Genomic DNA, 26,386 nt, shown 5'->3' with positions numbered 1-26,386 from the left:
GTTATGATACCCCAAGCCCTTTGTACTTTTTAACCCTCCCCAACTCTACCTCTTAACCCTGTACCCACTGTTTTTTAAAACCAGTGGCTCTAATTACCTTTGAAATTCTGTCAGAGTACTACCATCTCCCAGGCACCAAGGCTCAGTGTTTTGGAAGAACTGTGAATTCAGTGTAATTAACAGTGACCATTCCTAATGCTTTACAGCAGTAGATTTTAACCAACTGGCTGTGCGTAGAGCTTACAGGGCCCCTAAATTTGGATGGGAAAAAAAACTACTTCATTTCCATAATGTCTAAATCAAAATTTACCTTTCCTTTTAATTATGAATATAGATAAGAAACCACAGTAGTATTAATAGTACCTGTGACTTTGTCACCAATAGTACTTATGAATATTTTCATATTATAGTATTATTTCAAGATATAATACTATATTTATACTCATAACTAGTTCAAAATTACAGTTATTATTAGATCTGCCACTAGATTGAACAATTTAATACATTAATAAAGAAGCTCTTATTTTTTCATAAATTTGTTTTTAAAAACATTTTGATAACTGTATTTCACTGTATTTGGTTTCCTTTGCAATCCTATTTTATTTTATGCCTTTAAAAGCTTTACTTAGAGAAGGGCTCCAGAGGCTTTATCTGTCTACCAAAGGGGTCCTTGGTCCAATAAGAACCACTGTTTTTCTATAACATATGCTTATAGAAAATCTGACAATCATTGAACACTTTGAATGGTACTGCTTGTTTGTTTATACATTCATTCAGCATTTAAAAAAATACCTATTTTAGGCATTATTTTAATCAATACTTTATCTTGTGTTTTAGAATCAAAATGTCATAATTTTATAAGAATCATGAATTCTTTTGAAATATTTTTAGCATAGCAAAATAAAAATTAAGAAAGGATTAATCTGCATGCTCGTGTGTGTGTTACCTTCTAGTGTGATTGCAAATACCACAGAACTAAGCAAGCTTAGCAGCAATTTATCAACTAGGATTAGAGTGAAGATATTAATAAACTGGAAAAGGGGAGATAGGAAGTGAGGGGGGAGGATGGGCCAGGTATCATCAGAGATCTGACTGAACACATTATCCTTAGTGGCTCCTTACATATAAATGAGGTACTTTGGAAAATAAACTGATTTTGATCATCTGTAGCCAAATAGCAAAATGTTCTCAAGCCCTTTGTGTCATCTGGGGATTTTAATTAGTTATGCTTCTTACTCCTGACCTCCATTATCTTGGAGGATCATATGCTGTCTAAATAAAGAAATTAGCTAGGGAAAATAATTCAGTTGAATTATATATACTGCCTTGCAAGTTAATTATCTAATACTTCATAAGAAACCACCCCTACATACCGTGGCTTAAACAACACTGTCTGTTATCTCTTCTGACTTCAAGGGGTTCTCGCCGGAGTCTGTCGTGGAGTTGCAGTTATTTAAAGGCTCCACGGCTTTTCATGCTCCTGGTGACTTCTCCATTCACCTGTCTTGACACCTCAGTGCTCTATCTTGAGATCTGTCTCTCAGCAATGGCCCGAATTGTTTTATATGGTGGCTCAGGTACCAAGAGGCAGGAAGCAGGGCCTGTGTGTCCTTTTAAAGGCCAGGACCACAGTGGTCAGAACATCAGTTACACCATGTTCTATTGGCCAGACAGGATCTGAAGCGTGAAGGGACAGAGTCCATCTTTCAGTGGAGGCATTGGCATGTGTGCACAGGGCAGGAAGGGATTCAAAGCTCCTAAACTTCTCATTTCCTCAGCTTCACCTTGCTTTCCTTCTCAAACTAGTTCCTCCTGATTTCTCAATTTTCATTTATTAATAATTACTTGATTACTTCCTCTGAGGCTCTTTTTAGTTTCATATATCTCATCAGGTCTCCAGCCATTTTTGTTTTTCTCTCTGTAGAGCTCTAGCATCCATGGCTCTTCAATTTTACCACTAGGTAGAATTTTTTGAGCTTCCAGACTCTTCCCTACATTGTTATGGAGGGCTTTCTTATTGGTTGTTTTAAAGTTTGGAAGTCCCCAAGACCACCCTCACTTCTGAAACCAACTGCAAGTTTGGGTTGCCAGATTAATCCTCAGATTTGATAATCCACCAAAGACTCCCAGAACTCTGAAAGCTGTTTTACACACAGTTACCATTTACAGATTCACATCACTCAAGAGAAAAGGCACGTAGATTGAAATCCAGAAGAGTTCCACATGCTGTGCTTCCATCGTTCTCTCCCAGTGGAGTTGTGCAGACAGCACTTACTTCTCCCAGTAACAATGTATGATGACACACATGGAGTATTGCCAACCAGAGAACTCACTCAAGACTTGGTGTCCAGACTTTTCACTGAGGCTCGGTCACATTGACTTGGTTAGTCACAAAGATATTGTCGACTGCTCACATGGTTAACCTTAGTCTCCAGTCCCTCCTGAGATTGAGATGAGACCACAGGCCACAAGAACCCACTATACATCACACTGTCAGTATAGCCTCTGTGATGTGGCCTAAAGCCCCAATGTAAACAAAGCCACTCTTATCAGGCAGATAGTCCAAGGGCTTAGAGGTCACTTTCCAAAAGTGAGGGCCAAGGCTAGACCTCTCTTCAGGCAATGTTAATCTTTTACCGTGGAGTTACTTTATGTCTTTCCCTCACCATTCGACATACTCTTGCCAGATAAGTCTTTGTAATGAATAGCCTCTGTCATGTCACTTTCCTGCTCAACAACCTTGATGATGTCTTCTTATTACACTTTTGTCTCTATGTTTCAGATTTTTCAGGTGGTTTTGATTATAAATATTCCATCTTGGCCTTATAGACCAGTAAAATATCAAGGTGGTCCCAAATTACTTAATCACTCTGTTTTCCTAACTGTTCTTCCCTCGCTGTCTTCTCAATCTCCAATGCCTTTGTCCATTCAAAATCCTTATGGTCTCGTTCATGTTCCCCACTATTATAAAGCCTTAATTGCTTAAAATAGGTTTATTTCACTCCTCTTTGAATCCCTTTACTTAGGCATCTCTGTGACTCTTGCTTTGATCTCCCATTCATTGAAGTTACTTTCGTTCATGTCTTATTCTCTTTATTAGACAGCAACCTCCTAAAAAGTAGGGTGGTGCCTTATTCCTCATCATATTCCTTGTAGAAGTCAAGATAATGCCTGTAAACTGGTAGGGACAGAATATGTGCAGAATTTAATTCCCGTCTTTTGGGGGAAGAGCCAACAAACGTTTAATGTCACAGGAACAAACATCTTAAAATGGTGGCTTTTCTACTGTACTTAAGTGCCAAATGAACGTTATGGATAATAGATGCTCTTATGATCCATAGCAGGCTGGGGTGGTTAGGGAACTTCTTTTTAGGATTTAGCTGTGTTTTGAAGAACTGAATTCACATAAGCAGGTAAATACTAGCATTGTGTTTCTGGGTCACTCAGCAACACTTAGCACTGTACATAGATGAGTGATCTGGGGGAATCTCACCTAAGGGATCTGATTGGATCCTATGATTCCTATGTGAGAAATAATCTTATAGAATTCATGTAACTTCAGTTCTAGGCCCCCTTTACTCTCTCATCTTAAACTTACTTTCTCCCCCCGCCAAGATTCCATTATGCTTGACACTGAGAGAGACAACTCTTTTAATGCATTCATTTTCGTAATCATTCAATCTGTATTTAACGAGCATGTATTTATCAGACACTGTGTAAGATGTTGGATATACAATGATGAGCAAGACAGAAATAGCCTTTGCCCTAATTTTCTCCTTTAGAAAAGATTTTAAAAGTTTAAGGTACATTTTTTGTTAGTTAATGTCCAAATTATTAATTTTCCTAACATGTCTGTGAAAAAGGAGAGCTTAAGTGGAAAACATTTTCAGCAGCCAGTATTTATCAAACACTTACTGTGTGCTAAGCACTGTACATTCCTTACCTCATTTAATCCTAACAGTCCTTTGAGTAGCAACATAATTATCAGTCTGTTATAGATGAGCAAACTGATGCAATGTGTCAGGTTTGTCTATTCTAAAACGTACACTTTTTGCCTCTGTGTAATAGATTACTGCTAAATTGAGTAAGCCTTGCCACCTTTTGCTGCAATTGACTTTGATCTTGCATTTTATTCTAGCCTACTGGTCAAACATAGCTCCTGCCTAATTGTGGTAGAATTTACACTTTGATTTGCCACTAGATTATCAGCTAAATGAATAGATCAAATCTTTTACCTGTCTATACTACTAGTACTTATGTTTGTTCTTCGCTGAGCTTTACTATATTGCTTGATTATCATCTTGGGGAATAAAAGAATAGATGATGTTACAAATATATTTTTTTAACTAGCTGCAAGTTGCTAACAACAATTGGGCCACTTGGAATTTTCTAATAGTTTATTCTAAGTACATTAGTTGGTCCGAGTTCAAAAATAATTCAAAAAGTGAATTATGACTCTTTAACAAGTTTAATGACATGCTTCTCAAATCTGCAGTGAATCACATGGCTCTAAGAAGATGGTTTGTCAGTGATAAATTATTTCACTGCTCTAATGCAAGAATATCACGAATGTCGAATGTCTTAGTTTATTTTTTCAAGTATATTTCAATGGATGTATTTGGATATCTGTACTTTATGACACTTATAACAGGCTTATTTCCTGAAGGAAATAAAAATAAAATGTCAAATTCAAAACAATCTAAAATCTTAATTATCTAAATGAGTAAGGGAGGTAGTATTGCTTTTAAAAAATTTCTTACTGTTCCAGCACTTCTCTCCACTAAAAGTCTTTGGATTGCTTTATTCCATTAAGCACTTCTGTTGAACATATCGATGTGTGCATTTTTGGGTGTAAGTGACCACATTACATTGTGTTGTCTTCCATGGTTGTAGTGGAGAAATATTTTTTAAAATTGCTTTTTTCTAATTTAAACCAGTATTATTTCAATAGAATAGATGGAGGTCAAGGTAATAGAATGGCAAAGAGTAGGGGTCTGAAGGCAAAATTGTATTTCAATGTTACTTTTGCTACGGTAGCCATGTAACTTTGGGCAATTTAATCTCTCCAAGTGTCAGATTTTTCTTCTGTAAAGTGGGAACAATAATAATTCCTACCTCATACTGTTTAAAGGATTAAAATCTGTTTTGAGTTGAGCATATATATTAAATGCCCAGTACTACCAAAACGCTAGCTGTTTTATATATTATTATTGGGGAAACTATCAGTTTCCTTTTTTTTTATTTATTAAAACATATCACCATTTTACAACAATAAGTGCTCTCAGTGATTAGCATTATCACTACGTACAAAACAGCTATTGCAAGGAAGAACAAAAAAGCAACAACACAATGTTCTCTTATCAGAGTTGCTTTTAAGATATCATACTTGAGTCTAGTGGTCAACATTTAGGAGTTTTGAATTCCTAACAAATTCTTGATATCAAATATAAATCTTTTGGAAACTACAAGTTATTGAAATTCTGTGGACCATGGGGCCAATTAATCTGGGTTCAAATCTAAGTTATGTTACTTATTTACTATGTAACTTTGGACAAGTTACTTACTCGCTGTGCCTCAGTTTATTTGTAAGCATGATGGAGATAATAAAAGTTCTACCCCATAGGGTTGTTAGGTGAGGATCAAATGAGATGATACTTACAAAGGTTTCAGAAGAGTACCCAGCACATAGTAAGCACTATACAATGATTAACTTTTATAATTTCCTATTGATGGTTCTAACACAACTAAACTTGATTTTCACACAACTGTGATAGATATGTGTTTTGAATCATAGATAGAATAATTCTTTATTATCATAGATATTGGCTAGCTGGATATACACATAAGAAATATATCAGATATGGAAAAGTCACTAATTCAAGATCACCTTGGAAACAGAGCCATTATTTAAAAGAAACTATTCATAAGATTGTATACAGTTATTGTAAATGATGTCCAATCTATTTAAATTTGTAGCAATATAATAACTTCCAATTCTACCTCTATAAGCTCAAATATGATGTGTCCTACACTTTCCTGCTTGTTACCTTAAGAGATTGTTCAGTCAAGGAAGAAACAAGAATTGTGTAGGACAGTCTTGAAGTAATTACCATGGATTTTAGAACAGCCTTGTTGGAGAATAATTGCCGAGAAATGAACTATGATTGCCTCTGTGTCTCTAATAGAATGATAAAAGTTTAGTAACCAGTGGTTCTAGGGACTGTGGGAGTCAGTATTAGGGGACAGGAAAAAAATCTGGGTTTGACAACAAAAGTCCTGGGTTCAAGTCCCATTGCTACCACTTTTTGAGCATTTAAGTCCATGTAATTTGCTTGTTTCTTTGCTTGTCAGTTTCTTATTTTATAAAATAAAAGCCCTGCTGTTCTCACAGGATTGTTTCGTAGGCCTAATAGTATGTGAAACTCCTGTTCAGGTGATTGTGTCTTTCATTTTTAGTAATGTCAAGACAAGGGTAAGGAACTATGCATTTTTGCTTTTCAGTGGAGTCATGGATACATGATTGGGCTATGCAAAGAAAAAAGCAGAGGGATATTTTCTATTTAAATTCTATTCTACTATAGTTAATTATAATTAATTTAATTCTATTTAGTTTATTCTACTTCCGCGTAAATACTTTTCCTCACAGCATGTGATTTTGACCTATTTGGCATTTTGACCTGTTAGGGAGGAGGAACTCGAATTGGTAGCGGGGTTTGGGGAGAGGAGGGGGCTTGGTGTGAAGCTGGCTGCCAGAAAAGGCTATGTGCGGATGAGTTTGGTCAAGCCTTTGTCATCCAAGTGAGGTCTTAGCAATACTCTCAGACCTTTTCTGGGGAGAATCATAGAAAAGATGGTAGGACCAGTATGTTCTATTTTGTGTTTTGGGGTACAGGGAGGTTTGAGAGGGCCATCTGGTTTTCCTGGTTGGTTGAAGGAAGAAAACTGGCTGATAAAGGAGCTCTCCCAGAAGGGGGCAGAACTGACCTAGAGAAAGAACTGGCCTGGAGAATTACCTTCTAGGAAGCACTAGGGTCACCTTTGATTGAGGTTTCTAGAAACTGCAGCTTTCTTCTTCTTACCTGCGGTTTTAATTTCCTGTCAGTTTCTCAACAGTTGCCAAAGTTAAATTATCCTAAAGCAGAACAGTAAGGCATGGATTTTTTTGGGATCAGGCCAATAGAAGGAAAACTTGCCTTTTCAAAATGCAGTGGGTTGGAAGGAAGGGAAAATTTTAGGTCCGAGTCTGGCGGTGGCCATGTAAAGGAAAGCAGATGGGTCAAATCTTATTTCTATTTAGTGTTTGCTATAACAGGCATTCTCAAACCTAACTGACCTCTGAAGAAGGACTTTTTTCTACTGCAGGGTTTTTGCCCTCCGTGGTCCAAAGCTACGGAAGTTCTTTGTTCTCTGCCCAGGGGACGACTAGGGAGGAGTCCCAGCCATGTTTTTGGTATCTCCTATTAAATTCTCTTTCTCAACAAATGTAGTTGAATACTGAAATATTTCTCCTGGTAATAATAGATCTATATTTCTTTAGATCAGCTGAGAAATTAGCCATTCTTTATTATATTACTTTTAGAAGAAGATGTTTTATAAGGTATAAATGAATTTATATGGTTAAGTTTGGGACAAAACATTTTGCTGGGCTGGAGACTGACTATATTACAGGGTGGTAGCATGATTGCAATGGAAAAAAAGACATTAAAATGAGACAACTTGGGTTTGCATTCAGGCCCCACTATGTACTGGCTTTATGACTTTGGACAACTTATGTTACCTCTTTAAAATTCATTTCCCTGTAGGATGGAGATAAAAATACTTAATCTCAAAAAAAAATTAAGAATATAAGGATGCTTCTTCAGTGTCATAAAGACTACCTGTTTTAAACCCATAGCCAATGTCAAACTCAATGATGAGACCCTGGTATCTTTAATATTTTAATCAGTAAAAAGACAAGGATATTTGTGTTTGCCATCATGTTTAAACATTGTTTGGAAGTTTAGTTCTATGCAATAAAGCATGCCAGAGAGGGAGGGAGGAAGGGAGGGAGGGGGAGAGAGAGAGAGAGAGGAGGAGAAGAGGGAGAAGGGGAAAGAAGGAAGGAAAGAGGGAGGGAGGAGAGGAGAGGAGAGAAAGAGAGACAGAGAGAGAGAGACAGAGACAGAGACAGAGACACAATTGTGAGAAGAGCATCCTGAGAATAACTGAAGTAAAAAGTGAGTTAGACCCATATAAAGAACATACAGGTAAGAATAGCCAAGAAAATTTTGAGAAAGTGGTTGGAGATATTTCTCCTACCAAATATTATATGTTCTATCAAGTTTAGAATGTGAGCACAAGAATTAACAGATGGATTAGAGGAAGAGAAAGAGAGCCTCTGAATCTTGTATTCAGTGATTGACTTACTGAACACATATGCTGTGCTAGCCACTAAAGTAAGTGCTTTCTATAAATTACCTAGTTTAATCTTTACAGCAAAACTGTAAGATAGGTATTGTTTTCTCCATTTTACAAATGAGGAAACTCAGATTTAGAGAAGTTAAAAACTTAGCCAGGTGTCAAAGGTAACATCAAAGCTCAGATTGTACCTCAAAGCAACCACTCTCAAACAGAATCTTATACAAATAAACCATGAAAGAATGAGTGATTTTATCAATTATATTGGAAAAAAGGCTGAGAGGAGGGGTTATCAGAAATCACATTAAGTACTTACCTCACACCATACCTGCAATAAATTCTGCATGGATTGAGAAGAAGGAGCCAAGGGTAAAAGGTGGTGGCAGGGGTTGGAGGGCAAGTAAAATAAAAGTGATATGAAATTGGACTAGGGAAGAGCTTTCTAAGCATGGAATTCATGGAAGAAACCATAAAAGAAATGATTGCTATATTTGATTACATAAAATTTAAACTTCTATGTATTAAAAAACCATTAGAAACCACATTTATTATGCAAATAACAGGCTGGGAAGGCAAATGAAAATATTTATATAATTATGATACACAAATGATAAATATTTTTATTGTATAAGAAGCTCTTACAAATCAATAAGAAACCCACAAATTTCCTAAGTAAAAATGGGGGAAGGCAATAAACAGAATTATCATAAATTTTTAAAATTGCTCACAAGTAATAACAAGAAACTAAATTTAAAAGTAGATACTATTTCACTATGAAATAAAAAATATTTTATAAAAATGTTAAAATACATTTGTGAATATTTTGAAAGATAGGGACTGAGCTATATTGCTAACTGTCCTTTCAGTGGGCAGTCTATAGATTTTTGTCCTTTTGATGGGCAAACTGTAGGCAAGTGCATGGGAAAAATTTATGCCTTTTTTCAGAAATTCCATTTGGATGAATTTCACAAAGGAAATTAGCAAATATAACATCAAGATTTTTGTGCAAGGATATTATTGCAATGTTACATGTACTTGACAAAAGGAATAACAAAACAAATAATATCAAGAATTGTTTGAACTAATTTTGCTATGTGAATATGAAGATTGGGATGCAATTATTAAGATTGTTTTCAAAGCTCTTATATGTAAAAAAGATTCAATGTTAAGAGAAAATGGCATGATATAATGGGTATGTGTTATAATCCTAATCTTGTTTAAAATGCCATGTGTGTGACTGTGCATATTGAAAAGGAACAATAGAAGATATTTTGTTCTAAATGGTGTGATCATAACTGGTTTTTATTTTCTGTAATTTGCATATTTACTATAATTAATGCATATACCTTTTTTGATTACAAAAAGTTATTAAAATTACTATTTTATAAGTTGTCGTAAAGGTTAAATAAGAAAATAAGTCTGAGTTACCAGAATAAAGTACGGTTTTAGAAATGTTAATTTTCATGTTTCCTTTATTGGAACTTCACGTAGAAACTTCAGATTTCAGGTTTGACTCTTTATGATTTGACAGTGGATTTTTAAAAGCTGACAAGATCAAATAATTTTTGTGATATGAGTTTACATAGCTTTGGTAGAGTTGCATTAACTTATGCAAGCAATTTTAGAACTAGAGGTACAAAGTAGAATTTTCTTTTCTTCACAGTCTACACATTTAAAACTTTAATACCAGTTGGAATAATTTACATCTTGCACATATTACTATATTCTAATAGGAAATGAGCTAAATGCATTTTTCCTGTGGAATAAAATTAACATTTTGTGAAAACAGAAAGTCATCTCTAACCTTCATCTTAGAATGCCTGTACTCAGAGTGGTCCTTAGTTTTTTATTTTGAGTTTTTAATTAAATTGTAGGCACCATGTCATCTCTTGCATAATCAGGTTTTTGGTTTTTACGTGCATCGTTATTCTTGATAAATAATATGTAGGGTAGTGAAATTTGGGAGAAAAAATGAGTTTCTCATAATAACTTAAGGAGAGTGGTATGAGAAAGTGTTTTACTACGCCAGTATTTTCACACAGAGGAAATTTTTTTTTGCATTCTTTTTATTATAACTTTTACAGTTTTATGTCACAGGCATATTCATTTCAATGGCATATTCAGGGTCATTTTTATGTATTTGGCACAACTTCATTTTTAAAAATTTTATCCAGATTTATCAATGCCATTGATTTGGTGTGTATACTTCAGAGCTTTTCTTTATTGTGTATTTATCTAAGCATTTCCTGTAGACTTGTTTTACTGTACCCCATCATACGTCCTGTTTTTCTTTGTGTACCATTTTAAGGCACACTTCCTGTTTTTTAAGTCCATCAATAATAAGCATTTGTAAACTGCTGTCATGGTATATATATGAAATTCTTTCATGTTTGCTAAATATTCGTTTCTTTGTTTTTAGGGTGACTACGAATCCTACTATTCACGGAGCACTGGAAAGGTAAAGAAAATTAACACTGAACTCAACAAATATATTATTTTTTGTTTTCCTTCTTTGTTATAATTATAAACATTGACTCAAATGAATTTTTTATATGAGATGCTACTTTTTACCCAGTTCATTAATTTAATTAAATTAAAGAACAGTTTGAAAGCTTTTATAGTTTTGCCTAGTGGGGCCACCTGATGACCTGGACATGTGTTCATGGTAGGTTGTTATTCAGTGAAATGGTAGAGGGATACTGACTTTTTGTCATGATCTTCTCATATCATGGTCTACTCATGATAATGTAGTCACTGAGATTTTTACATTGGTTCTCATTATGTCACCAGCAGGGTCCCAGCTCTGCAGAATGTCGTAATGTTTTTGTTCAGTGCTATTTGTATCACTAGTAATAAGCTAAAATCAGATTTATCTGAGTCCTACATTTAATTCTGTCTTAGCCATGTATAATATGTGCAATCTCTTGACGAACTTTTGAATTTTTAGGATATATTTCCTTTCTTAATAATGGGCAAAAATATAACTTTTTATTTATTAAAGTTAAAAAATTTAATCATGTGTTAAGTAATTGGACCAAGAATATAGATCTACTTGGTGTCTCTACAGAGTGTTGAGCAGAGGTCTTCATAATTTCAAAGCTGATGGACTTTTATAGGTTTGATCCATTCTCATTTTATATAGTTGGATAAACAAAAATCTTACGAGGTTGTATGAAATAATAATTACAGAATTAAAACAGAAATGGGTATCTTCCAACTTGCCCCAATCCTACTGTATTTCTAGAATTCTGTGGTTGCCGAAAAGCATTTTTCTGACTACATTTTAGAATTTTAAATCCAGTATAGTTAATAATACCATCTTTAGAATGAATGAAAAATGGATTTTACCAATACTCTGATGAAGAACAAAAATATATGTTGTCACAGCTCAAGATTGAAGTATTTTATTTTTTCTTAAACCTTACAGAAGAATGAAACAACTATTCATGTATGGATTTAGGACTTTCTTGTTCTGTTCTACTTAGTATTTGTGCTCAGACTAACCTCTTTTATCTAGTCTTTAGCCATTTAAACAACTTCTGGAGTGAATGTGTGGTAGCAATCTGTTATATGTGGTTTAAATGCTGTCTTTATGGAACTACTGGCTTTGTACCTGTGGTGTCAGAAGACAGAGGCAGCTATTGGGAATGCCAGGCTGAAATGGTTTCTCTAGAGGTTTCAATACCACCAGGAATCCAGTTAGGTGGGTGAGTGATCGAAACTGACTGGGGCAAAAAGAGGATGGGTGTTGATGCCTTTTATCCCCAAAGTGAAGGGTTTCTTGTTCATTATGCTTTTGGTATCTTGCGAATGTCTTTTCTGGCCTCTCTCTGGTTTGGGTATAAACCCACTGCCTTGGTGCTTTGGAACCCTGACTGGACTTTCAGCTCAGTTTGCCTTCTTTTTTTGCTTGTCACAGTTTCAAAGAACATACTAGAATTTAGAGATCTGAACTCTAAAGGGGTCCATCGCTGCTTGGCATCCACTCCAGCTCTTCTAGCTCCAGTCACCTAAGCACTTTGCCAGCAAAATGATGTCTGGGGCCCCGGGAGGCAACACAGTATTCCTGTTACTGAAACCTCTCACCCAGTTAAAATATTAAAGTCCTCCTGGGAGTAGAGATGAGATATGACATCATACTGCACAAACGGAAGGGGTGGCTTGGATGAATTCTGAGTTTGATGAGATAAGAAGAGTGCCAATAAAAATGAAAGGAAACTCATTTATTGTGTCTGGTATCTGGTTCTTTGTTTTCCCCTACTACTTTGGTTATGTTTTTATAGAATGTGAATCAAATGGCACCATTTAAGAAACTGAGGTCACTTTTAAAATTTTGTATGCCAAAGGCAAGCTTTTGATTTAGATGTTTGTAAATGTGACTTGACGTTTAAATATAGGTGTGCTGTCAGAACATTTGATTCACTTAATAGAAAGGATGAAGGAAAGTGTGAGCCTCTCTGATAGAATTCTTTTGTCTTTGAACTCTGGAATATGAGTAATCAGGAACAATGTCGCATCTTGTGAGGCACAGTCTGAATCCTGATGACACAATTCTAAGAACGGTCAGAATTGACTCATGCCCAACTTAAGGGTATGGGTTACAATGAGGCTGACTAAAAATACCTGGTTGATTCCTGTTGCTTGCAAAAATTTGTTTTCATTTTACATTCATAACAAATCAGAGCTACCACAATGCAGACATGATGCTGCCCTGAAGGTCTTTACATGAAGATACTGGCTTATATCGGGTTCAGATGTGAGAGTCCACTGGCAGCATCCGCTGTCATTTCACTTAGCCTCAGGATGGATCTGACAGCTCAGATGTGTCTTTTCTCCTTGCTGCATCGCATGGGCTTTTCTTGAATGTATATGGTCAGAAGGAAGAAGACTACCATTTTTCTGGTAAATCAGTCCCCAAACACCTTTCTCTGACATTCGAAGAAGACGCGTTTGCTTTGATTTTTGTTCTAAAGAGAATAATGTTATTGTAGGCCCTTTAAAAAATCTGTTAAGAATGCAAGTAGGGGTGAGGGGGGAGAGAGAGAGAAAGAGAGAGAGAGTGCGCACGCGTGTGTGTCTGGTAGAGAGAGAGATAGGGACTGATTTGGAAGATGAAAAAATAATATCACTTAATCAAAACAGATATAAAAGTATACAGTTTACCTATATTAGAAATCATCATATATACGTCAGCTCATTAGTTAAAATCTATCACAGGCAAGTAATGAACATCAGCTTAGAACCCATAGGCTTAGAATCCTGGCTCAGCAGAACAAATTCATAACAAAAAATTGTTAATCATATACTCTCACAAAATGATACTTCTGCCCATGAGAAATTCTAAATTTTTTAATTGCCCCCGTGTTTTCCAGAACCACTACAAATTTGCTAAAGATTTCGGAAATGAAGTCTAATCTCATAGTATTTTCTCCCAGACAGCCGATGCTGGGTTTACTGTTTTCCTGAAGGTGGAGGGATAATCTGATTTTTTTTTTTCTTTGTAAAGATACAATATTTAGAGACCAGCTGTGAAAACTGTACTCAGTAAAATAAATAGTCTTTCTGCAACAGGGTCCCATCCTTGCTTTTCTTTGATCACTAAGGAGATAGAACATTTTTCATGCTTAGGAAATTAACTCCTTTTGTGAATTGTGTATCCATATCTTTGGGTATTATTTTTAAAGGGTATTAAAGTTTTTTTTTTGTCAATTTATATGAGCTTTTTATGTATTAAGTGTATTAGTCCTTTACCTTCATTTTGGCAGCAAATGTTTTTCTAGAGTTCCTTTGCCTTTTAATTCTCTTTTTATGATTAACTTGCAAAGTTAATTTAAAAATTTAGTAAACAAACATTTATTTTCTAACTATGGTAGAACTGTTAACTGTAGACTTGTTTTAAAATATGTTAATTTTTAGAAAATAGAGGCACAATTTCAGATTACATTTTTGATTAGAAAATCAAAAGGTGGTAAATATGGGTTGGAAAGGGCTTTGAATTCTCAGCTAAGGAGATCAGTCTAGTGCAGATATACTTCATATCAATGCAATTGCAATCACAATATAGTAAGGTATTAGTGCATGTTAATCTTTTTAAAGTAGTGGAGGAGATGCCAAGTTATCTGGACACTGTCATGTTATTTCACTGTTTTTTCTTTTCTTTTTTTAAACTCTCATGCAAGTCCTCTTTGTGGCAGACCTTATTCTAAACCCATGATCACACCTAAAAGGCTTCATAGGTGAACATGTATTCACTGATTCTCTACAACTCAAATTAGTACCCCGGTATTCTAAGGTAAATCCGTGCTCTGTGGATCTCATCTTTTTTGATAAGTGTGGTCTTAATTTGGATAATGTTAGGGTTCCTGATCATGAGCCATCTCCTTTTGGGGGGCAGGATAACCTTGTAGTTAGAGGCCGGCAGACCAGGTACTGGTTGAGGATGGTGAACAAGTTGCCTGACCACTTCGTTCCTCCATTTTCTCATTTCTAAAGAAGAATAATAACAGGTACTTACCTCGCTGAGTTGTGAAAATGAAATGAACTCATCAATCTCAAAGAACTTCTAGTACATTATATGCGTTTGGTAAATGTTCACTGTCATCACCATCCACATGCAGATGCCCCTTCCTCTTTCCCTTTCCTCAACTGATGACATTCTAAGCCCATCTTCCATGCAGTAAGTTTTAATAGAATGCTAAAACCCAGAAAACTATGGGGCTTAAAAGTTTTTAAAGTGTAGTAATGAAACAGTAGACGAGAAGTTGGTGATGGATTCAGGAAATGATAATTTAAAATCCAGTTTCACAGTGGTCAACGTTTTTTGTCATGGATGCTTCCCTGGCCCAAATGTCACACACCTTCACATCCATTTGTGATATTCTAAAAATTAAAATAGATGAACAGAATATCTCATTTTGATCTTTAATGATTCATGTTTATCCATGTACCTATATCGGTGTTATCATTATATGTATATAGATCTTACTATCTATAATATATATGTGTGTATATACATGTGTGTATGTATGATATTTATAATGTAAATTAGAGCTCTAAAAAGTGTCCATAATTCCAGATCCCCGTTGAGCCTCTTAATAGTTGTTACTCTGCTAATTCATCCCAAGGCGAAGACCTGGGGAGGAGCTTCAGTGTGATAAATACTGTTTACTCTAAACTGCAATGATGGGTTTCCTTCTTCATGATAGAGTATAATGCTTATCGTCCACTGCGCAGTCTGTAACTCTCACTCAAGAGATTATTGGAATAAAAAGTGACTCTGTCTCAGGTTGTAAAGAAAATAGGACACATGTATTCTTTCTTAGATTAAGGAAAGAGAAAAAGACTTCCTGATGTGGCTGATTGTTGTTTGTCTTTTGAGCTTATAACTAGTCTGCTGATACTTAATTACTTCAAATGGTGCAGTAAAAGAAAAGGAAAGGAGCTAACATTTATCGAGTGGCCTTTATGTGCTGCATTGTGTTAACTCATTTGATTCTCCAGTGATTCTGTGAGGCTGGTTTAATTATCCACAATTTATAGATGGGGGAACAGAGATGTGAAGTAGCTGGTAAATAGGAGAACTTGGATTTGAACCCAAATCAAGTGATCCCCCAAATCATGTTCTTTCCAGGGCTATGCTCTCTGCTGATACATTAGATTCTAAATCAGGGAGAGCAGGAAAATTGTTCAGAGTTTTGAACAATTTTCAGGTGTGACATTTCAAGTGCTGGCCATGGTTGGAGACACCCAGGGAAGTCAGCAGTCGCTGCTGCTGACAATAAGAACTGTGTGAGGCTGATCTTTCTGCCCCTGTGCTATAAGTTCCTCTTCTGTCTGTTCTGTCCAGCTGTTTTCTGCTTTTGGGGTGCTGCATTGCTCTTCCCCTCAGCAATCTGACCTCTAATCCCTTCTGTCTTCTACAAACATTTTAACATTTGGTAGAATTGCTTCTTAGCTATTAAAGCCATATTGGTTATAGTTTTTTATTTCACTTATTTATTTTAATTCTGATGCAGTGTTTTGAATATCCAGCTATAATTCGAGGCGTGTATAACCTTCTAAGTAAAGAGTCGGCAATTAAGATGTCAGCCTTGTCAGGATTCCTGAGCACTGTGCTGATAGGTACTTGGAAATAATGTAGATAGAACATATGCTAAAACCTTCTGGCATGTAAATATGTTGCTCTTTAATGGAAAGTTTCCAGGATTCGATAGGCAGCCTTTTGCTATGATTTAGGTATTTTGGGTTAGATTCAGCCTTCTTGGTAATTTTTTTTTTTTAGTTAGAAAGGGAGGACGTGTTTGGTGTGAAAAGTAGAAGAGCTTGAGTCAGATTGATACAGATTCAAATATTAGTCCCATTGCTCAGGGCTTGACAAGTCACTTTACTTCTTGGAGCTCTGGTTACCCTCTGTGAAACGAATATGAAACCTACCTCATGAGATTGTTTATAACACCAAGTACAGTGTCTAGCACAAAGCATCACTAAGCAAACATTTTTTTTCTATCTTTACTTGGAAGAGAATGCTTTTTTTTTAAAGTTCTTGCCTTCAGTGAATGCATGTATATGGAGGAAAGACTGATTAAATAAGCCTTTCCTCATATAAAGATGGTATTTCCTTTACTGTTCTATATTCGTTCCATTTCAAATAAAAGTTTAAGCTCTCTCACTTCCCTGATACCTCTGCATGAGATAAGACATGAACTCAATACACAACAGCTTGTTGGGTATATTCCATACATCTGTTATGTGCAAGTGTTCTTCCTGCCGAATCTGGGGTGCAGTGAGTTGAGAATCAGATTTTGCTGGTAGATTTAGCTATTGATGATTCCAGCACATTTATCATGATGTAGATAATGCTTTTGAAATTGTGGAGGAGGCTGAAATGACTAATATGGCAGGTCAAGGCTTAAAGCTATAGGAGAAAACATTTCTCAGCTGGGAAGGGACTGTTTTCCATCTCAGATTCCTCTTCTCTTCTGTGAATTCTGTGCTCCCTGGTAAAGACTGACCTTTCCTACCTGTCTTCCTTAACAGTTTCTACAAATGATGTTCAATGCGCCCAAAGAAAGGTTAACAGTTCATGAGTACAAGCCTTGCAAGGTTTTACCTTACTTCACTATTAGACACACTCCAGGATATAAAATTAAAATCGACAACCGTTCTTTCACTTTTAATCCAACAGATATATGAATGCTTTTCTATATACAAGGCATACTTTTTAAGGAAAAAGTAAATATTTTTAATCACCAAACGAGGGAAGACTTTTCTCTCTACAGAAATATATGTTTTAGAAAGGGTGCTGTGTACTTTTTATAAATCATCTCAGAAGACCAATTAATTTGATTAATCAAAAGATTAAGGTTCCCGGCCCAATTTACAATCGTCTATTTTTGTTCTAATTCAACTCTTGAAAATCAAGAGAAACACATCATTCTTTAAAATCAGGAAATATATGGAGCCGAAGAATGATACCTTTCATTTTTTTATGTCCCCTTTCTGATTGTCAGTATTGCTGTCCATCAGCAGCTAGCACTAAATTTTATGCTAATTTAATGTGTAATGATAGGGCTACATTTTTAATTTCTCTAACATTTCTTTATAGACAGAAATTAGCTGAAATATGTCACTCTGCTAATAATTTGGAACTCTGGAGATAATCAGTACTAGTATGACAACCCTACAACATGACTCGAGGAAGCAAGAAATATTGCTTGAAGTCTGAAAAAGTATTTAGAAGTTTGCATATGTTTTCAGTTAGTTTATTTGACATTATTTGATTTTTTGGACCATCCTTATGAAATGAGCAGAGATGCTCTTCTTAATTTAACTTTAGAGTCCACAAAATGGAAGCTCATCTTATATGATTTACATGAAGTCTCATAATTGACCTACCTGCGACTAGAACCCAGACCTTGGTCCAGTGCTTTTTCTACTGTCCCACTATTCAGCTCACTCATTTAAGAGACCACATGCCTCCATTCATGTCATTTACCTGTGAGAAGCAAGCAAGCCCTGTTCCTTGGTGATCTGGACATTAAACACTAATAGATAGAATCTGTAACTAGGTATAGAAAAACTAACACTAATCCACCAGGTCTCCACTTTCTCCATTTTTAAGAGCATTTTGGTTTAGACTAATCACACCTGGTAATGTGTGTTTTTAATTTTTTCCTCTGCAAAACCTAGATGGAGACAGACTGAAATCTAGTCCGTGCCTATCAGTTGTGCTGATGATGCCAGTAAGTTTACTGATTATGTGTACCAGATTTAAGCTTTTAAGCTGAGTCTCTATGGAAATGAATTACTCATTTTAGGAACTTGTCAGTGCCGGGATCAGCCATATTCAAGGATGATGAAAGATACTAAAAGAATAAGTTATCATAGTATGTTTATTGGAAAACTAAGATAGCAAAACCTGAAATAAATCTTGTTCTGTTTCTGGAGCAATCTTGGGAACAGCATAGAGAGTGGACTATGAATAGTGGTGCTAATGGAGTGAAGGTCCATTTTCTACCTTCTAACTCTTGAATTTAGTGGTTTAGTTTTTTGAAGCTTGGTTATTTTGTTTCAATGATAAGGAACAGTTCCTATGGGTGTTGGAGCCTTTCTTTACCATATGGGAGTTATCTATTTAGAGTATAGGCAATGAGGAATTATTGTAGAGGGGCTCGAAGCATTAGAGACCTTCCAGATTTTTGCTTCTAGAAACCCCAAGGACATTCTGTTTTCCTTTTTTCTTTTGTAAATATAGGTAACCTTGAAAAATATACTGAGTAGTTTAGCTTCTATTTCTACAGCTCTGGCATGGAAATTTCTTACAGGCTAGAACTGCTGCTTAGATTGGTTGCTATGCAACCAGAAGAGGAGTTCGCAAGCTTTATCACAAGCCAGCTATCAAATGAGAGACAATATTTTCTTTTGATTATTTATTTTTTTAATCAGCTCTTGTTTTGAGTATTGTGTATTCACATCCTTTGAGAAGTTTTTATTTGTAAAAATGCCTTTCCCAGAGAAACTTTATTATTATTTTTGTTGAAAGCACTTTGTTTTGATCTTGCCAGAGATCAAAAAAAAAGTAAACCCCACCTCACAGGCATTGGGTATTGAAATTAGGCCTTGAAGCAGATAAAATAGTTCTTATAAAAACACGAAGGAGTCAAATACTGATTTAGCCACCCTTTTATTAAGAAAACGTACATGTAGCTTTGTATTCTTCTACTTCTGGTCTTTATTTATTGTGCACTTCTCTGACATAAATCAGTGGCTTTGAACCTGCAGCACCTTCACCTCTCTTGTCCTAGAAAGTCATTTCTGAATAGAAAATCATTTAAACCTTTGTAATTGGGATTCATTCTGACTGAATTCTTTGGAGCCATCTTTTATGTAAATTCTTCTTGACCTTCACTGATCTTGTCTTTCAAATACTAATGAACTCACTTTTAAACAAATATTTGGGCAAAAGCTTGTAACCAATGTTTATATTTTCAATTGTCCATTTTAATTATTCACTGATGTTTATTGAGTGAGACTTGAGGAGTGTGTCTCAGAACTGTTCACAGTACTCTCGCAGGTAGGGAAGAGGATATGGGAAGAATAAAAAGATACAGATCATAGCCTGTGTCCCACAGGAGTAAATGATGTATTGTAGAGAATGCATATCAATGATTGATATGGATATCTGACAAAATTGCAGTCTAGGATATTGGACTAATTGCTTGCGATGACTAAGAAGTGATGATAATTAAGAGCCAACATGATTTCAATAGGAAAAACTCATGTGGAATTAAACCTGTTTTCTTTCTGATGATTTTATTATGCTGGTGATTCATATAATTCTGTAGCCACTGGATATGGATTTTAGTAACACAGTTGATGAAATTTCGTATGATAATCAACATTTCATTACTGCAATCACTAACTTTTGCTATAAAATAGCACTTAGCTTTTTTACCCCCTGCAAATGGCTATGTTAATTATTTGAAGAAATAAAACAGAACATTAAAACTGGTATAAATATTTTCGAAATTCATGGATATAACATTTGCATATAAACATTCATTTGCATTTTCCCCTTGTAATTTGGCCTACTGTGGGAAAACCATTTTGCTTTTTATCTTTTAAAGTCACTATATAGCGTTTTATTGCATGAGGCCATGCTCACATTTTAGGATGAAAAGACTCAAAGCATTCAGGATGAACTTGTTTACCATTTGTGCCCTCTCAGAGTAAGTGGGATTCTAGTCTGGGCTTTTGTCACTATTGGGATTTTATGTGTGAAGTGTCAATGTATCAATGACTCTTGGAAAAAAGGTCTGATACCTAGTCCCTTTAAGTTCCTTGTAGAAAAATGGAGAGTAAACTATTTTAAATCAAGTCATAATGCTGTAGTTAAAAATGCTGATTTTCTTTCATTTCTTCAATCCACAAATATTTGCCCAGTGGGGTCCTTCATTGGGTTGAAGACAGTGGGGTGGATAGAGTCTTGTTGCATGCTAAACTCTCACATGACCTTATTTTTAGAACATTTGGCTGAATGATAAAGCCTGTGAACACCTTATCAGAAGAAAAGCTTAAATATGTAAAATAAGTATTAGAGAACTTAATTATATTGAAATGGTTATTGAAAGATTAAAAATTGTGATAACTAATAGATAACTAATAGACATACTAATGCTTTAAATAGTTAAGGGTGGAAAATTTTCAAGGGAGTCAACTAGCTAAATCAGCTACAGGGAAGAAATATCTTTAGACACCAGAAGTTGTCCTACTTGCTTGTGTGTGGTTTAGGAAGCGTATTGTATAAGATATGAAGATGGCCAATGTCTGCTTCTGTAATCCATTTACTTGTTAATTAAGGGTGTTGTTCCGGGCAAAGATATGCTAACAGCCAACTTCCACTTCTGTAATCTGCTTGCTTGTTCAGGAGACCACCAGGATATGGTCTTAAGCTTTATCCGCTGCCTCCTCTGAAAGCTGGGGGCTGATCACCTCTAACCCTGCATGGTAGAGAGTCAGTTGCCGGCCGGCTAATAAAGGCTCATAATTAATCTCATTTGGCTCCGTGGGTCTCAGAATCATTTGTGCCATAACAAAATAATAAGATCTAGCAGAGGGTTTAATAGTAGCTGTATTTTCGAAGTCATGATAAATTTAAGTAATACCATGAGATATCTGCCAAACTATAGTGTAATAGGAAAATAATTATTTCTACTGGTGACACAGCTGTGAGTACTGCTATTTAATACTCTGTGTCTTGTATCATGCGCATTCATAATGCAAGGAGATGCTAGATTTCAATAAGATGTTAGTGAAAATAAAGTTGTACTTTTCCCCATCCAAGATCTGTCCACAGACCTATGGAAGGGAGTGGCCATATACCCCAATTTTAAAACCCCTATTTACAAATTCACCATTGTAACTGTAATGTTCACAAAAACAATTGTTTTAAAAACAAAAAGTAAAATATAATATTAATATATGATTATGATATATTCTTTCCAGATGGTAAACTCTCTGGGATTAGAAACTGTATTAAGTTTGTATAATAGCAGAGACAAATGAGTTTGAAACATGTATATTGTCCTTTATGGTATAATTATCAATAGAATAGACTGGTAAATTTTTACAGAAGATACCAAATGGCTGGGCCCTTTGCAATGCTTTCATTATACTGTTGAAGTAGCATAAGACATAAAGCCATAGTTTAAATGGAGGCATTTCATCTGAACAGCCTGTAAGAGGCCAAGGGGAACCATTAGTGAGTAACACCAGTAGTCATATTGAAAATCTTCTATACAAGTAATATCCTGATTTCATAGGTATTTGTGAGTTGCTACATACATAACACTTAGTAATGCCTGATATTTAGTAAGCCCTGTATTAATGCTATTATTACTGTTTCAGCATAAATTATTAGTACTAAGCACAAATTTGTTGTGGAGGCCATAAAGCTTTATTTCTTATTGCAAAGAACCATATTTACACATAGAACAGTTGCATTTTAGGCTCTTATCAACCCATGATTGTGGGATGACATCAGCGACATGTCTAACTTTTTAAAAATAGGTAATACATGAACATTATGTAAAATATTAAAGTTATATAAGTATAGAGAAGGGAAAAACTAAATCCTCTGCTGCTTTTTACCCCAGCCATCCAGTCACTCTTCCCAGAGGTAAAGTTTTATAAATAAAAGATTCATCTTTAAAGGGAGATTTTATATGTATACAAATTTTATAGACACACACACATACATACACACACACACGTATAGTCTTTTTAATGTGGAAATCATTGCATGCAATACATATTGTACTTCATCTTGAGTATATCAGTAAATAATATGTCTTTGAGATCATTCTGTATAGAGTTGTTTGGTTTTTTTAAAATAAACTTTTTCATTTTAGAATAATTTTAGACTTACTGAAAATTTTCAAAGATACTTCAGGGTTTCTATACTTCACTCTCAGTTCCCTAATGTAAACATCCTACATTACTGTGGTACATTTGTTAAAACTAACCAGCACTGGTCCATTACTGTTCACTGAACTCCACACTCTATTTGGATTTTTTCTTAATGTGCTGTCTTCTGTTCCAGGATCCATATTACAGTCAGTCATCTGTCTCCTACAGTCTGTGATAGTGTCTCAAGTTTTCCTTGTTTTTGATGACTTTGTCAGTTTTGAGGAATGCTGGTTAGGTATTTGTAGAATGTCTCTTTTTTTGAGTTTATCTGGTGTTTTTCTCATGATTAAACTGGGTAGATAGGTTTTGGGGAACGTGACCACAGAGGTGAAGTGCCCTTCTTATCACCGATATCGAGTTCATGCTATCAACATGGCTTATCACCAGAGATGCTAATCTTAGTCACCTGAACAAAGTAGTGTTAGCCAGGTTTTACACTAAAAAGTTACTTTTTTCTCCCTGTCCATGCTCCTCTTTTTGGAAACAAGTCACCAAGTGCAGGCCACACTCAACGCGTGGGCACTGAAGTTCCACTTCCTTGAGAGGAGGATGTCGTGTGTATGGTGGCATGTGTGTGTGTGTGTGTGTGTGTGTGTGTGTGTGTGTTTGTATTTAATGACTTTATAATAGTCCATTAGACTTTGCATGACATATGGAAAGTCTGTTTTTGACTTCTGTTAATTCTCTCCACAATAAAAATCAGATCTAGAGTTCTAAAGAATGTTTCCCAAAATCTAACCACCCTCTCTTTATTTTATATTTTGGGAAACCTCTCTTTAGTTGCTCAGAGATCTCTTTTTGTTTGTTGGTTTATAATTTCATGATTTTTTTTGGTCTTACTTGTGTAGAGAGCTGAATTCAAAATAAGCAAGGTGCTGCTTTATTAGCCCTGTTGATATTCATAGATGATAATTGCTAAGCTCCTTACCTAACAGCAAATTATTTCCTCCAGGTGACCATAAGCAGTTCTTCATAGAGCTACATTTTCGAAATTATTCATATCTAGGGGTATGGCTATCATATCAAAGGTTACATATAACTTTATAACCTAAAACTTCAGTATGTACTTACGTTTATTTTTGGGCTCTATTCAATTAACAGATATTTATTGAGCTTCTGCTTTGTTCTAGCCATGGTTTGGTGGTAAGACAAATGAGGTGCCTGACATGAGGCAGACCATATTGCTAGTGGGAGACACAGACAATACATACATTAAAAATTAATGGAAAAGATCATTTTAGAGAGTGATAAGTGCTTTGAAGAAAATAATCAAGGTGAAATGCTAGTGAATTACTTGGTCATGATGGTTACATAGGGGATGCTCTTGGTTTTGCGGCCAGCGAAGTACTTAGGAGATGGTAGTTGAACTGAAGTCTGAGTATTCAGGAGGCCCAGACATTGAGTATTCAGCAAAACATGGAGTCGACACTGGGCTTGGTGAGTTCCAGGAGTAAGGAGGTCAGAGTGATAGCAGTGAGAACAAGCAGCAGGGAAGGGGCTGTGGAGGTAGGCAGGGCCTCATCCATGCAGGGCTTCACAGGCAGCATTACCTTTATGCTAAATCTTTTGATGGTTTTGAGCGGAGGCCTGACACAATCCGATATAGTTGAGAACCATATAATTTCACTCATATGTGGGATATAAAACTGAAAGCAACAAACAAACGTGACAAACAAACAGACCCATGGACATGGACAGTGGATTAGTGGTTACCAGAGGGAACGGGGGCGGGGCTAGGTAGATTAGGGTAAAGGGGGCCAAATATTCGGTGACGGAAGGAAATTTAACTTTGGGTGGTGAATACACTATGCAATATACATATGATGTATTATTGAATTTTACAATTTACTTGAAACCTATTTGATTTTATTAACCAGTGTCACCTCGTTAATTTTAATAATAATAAAAAAGACCCTTCTAGTTGCTGTGTGGAAAATGGTTTGTAGGGGATAGAAGAGTAAGCAGGCATGACAGGGGACCATTGTAAGTGTTCATGTGAGAGATGGGTGATGGCTTGGACTAAGAAAATAGCAGTGAAAGGGGCAAAAGTATACAGACTGGGATATATTTTAGGGACGGAACTGCCAGAATTTGTAGATAAATTGGATTAAATTATTACAGTAGAGGGGAATCAATGAGAAAGATAAGGTGATGATGCCATATAAACTGCTTCAAATATAGATCATCTTTTATGTGAGTCTAATGCTAGAAGAATTTAGCCTAAGGAAAGTTTCATCAGCATTCTATTCTCACTAATGGTTTAAAAGAACAATGATATAAAATATTAACATTAACACACTAGGAATAAGTTAGGGAGTCATATCCACTATAACTTAATTCACACATAAGTGACAAAAGAGGAAACTTACTTATCAAATTAATGAGCTCTTAACTTTAAAAAAAATTAGCTCTTAATTTTTATTACCTAATAAGTCTGCCATAACCAGCAAGTGTACAGCAGTAATAATTTCTCTTCAGGGGTTGATAACAAATTAGGGGATTTATTTGATTATTACTCTTCAGGAAATTCTCATTTTAGTAATAATATTTTTGATGTAATGGTCACTATGAATTGCTTTTAGGTCATAATAATTGTAATATTCAGTAAAGCAAAATGAGTTTCAATCATATATTGATATTTAACTTTGTAATCACTGAGAAAACATTTCATTTTGTAGCTGTTACTTTCATGTAAAATGCCTTTAAATAAAGAGTTTTACAAAGCTTTCTTTGGAATGAATAACTAAATGTAATAACAGTTTTGATGTATTGACTTTTATGTCAATACAGCAATTCATTTTATGAAGACTTGGAATTTAATATAATCACAATTGGTTTGTTTTAAATTTTCAAGGTAATATTGTCTTTGCAGTGTGAAGAAACTATGCTATTAATATAACACAGACCTCCGTATTTGGGCTCAATTTAATATTTTGAGGTAAAGTAGGCAAGATAGGGACAATTTATTTTTGTATTCTAGAAATAAGTATTTGCTAAGGAACTGATGAGGTATAGAGAAGGGAAATGTTTGCCTCTTTAATAAACTTTTGAAAAATACCACATAAGTAGATGAATGTCACAAATGGGTGTTGTTGATATGTTAACTGTCTATGGTACTTGTCTGTTAATTAGGGTGAAGTTGCTGAAGTAGTTTAATTTGATACCAGTTAACTTGAGTTATAGTGTACCAGGTGTTTCTGCATCACTGGGTGTTTTTGTTTCTGTTCTGCGTTTTTCTTTTTAGAATAATATGCTATGAATTGAAATGGACTTCCCTACCAGAATGTAATTGAATTTTAGACAAAGTATTTTGCCCAAATTTAGAATATAATTAAATCTTGTATGTTGAATATTCTGTAGTGTCATCTCACTGAAAGATTTAGGAGTATTTCAGTGAGTAAACAGGAAGGAACCAAGCTTTGTGAAGCAACCACTTTCAAATATACACTTTGAGGATTATGAAAATAAAGAAGAAATATTAAAATTGCTTCAGTCTTTATAAGGCAAGAATGTTTTCATATTT

The 26,386-nt window shown here is 35.3% G+C and overlaps 1 protein-coding gene across 19 annotated transcripts in view; it reads left to right on the top strand.

The window, feature by feature from the left end:
• The window catches only part of ANK3 (ankyrin 3), a 563,084-nt gene that overhangs the window by 66,261 nt on the left and 470,437 nt on the right, over window positions 1-26,386 (top strand). For all 19 annotated transcript variants that reach the window (XM_039871876.1, XM_039871871.1, XM_039871870.1 and 16 more), the window contains exon 2: window positions 10,817-10,855. In XM_039871876.1, the coding sequence (XP_039727810.1) occupies window positions 10,817-10,855 (39 nt within the window). The remainder of the gene's footprint in view (window positions 1-10,816; window positions 10,856-26,386) is intronic.

This window comes from Pteropus medius, unplaced genomic scaffold, assembly GCF_902729225.1.
Source record: "Pteropus medius unplaced genomic scaffold, Ma_sr-lr_union100, whole genome shotgun sequence".
Classification (NCBI taxonomy): domain Eukaryota; kingdom Metazoa; phylum Chordata; class Mammalia; order Chiroptera; family Pteropodidae; genus Pteropus; species Pteropus medius.
This window is presented reverse-complemented; position numbering and strand designations above follow the sequence as displayed.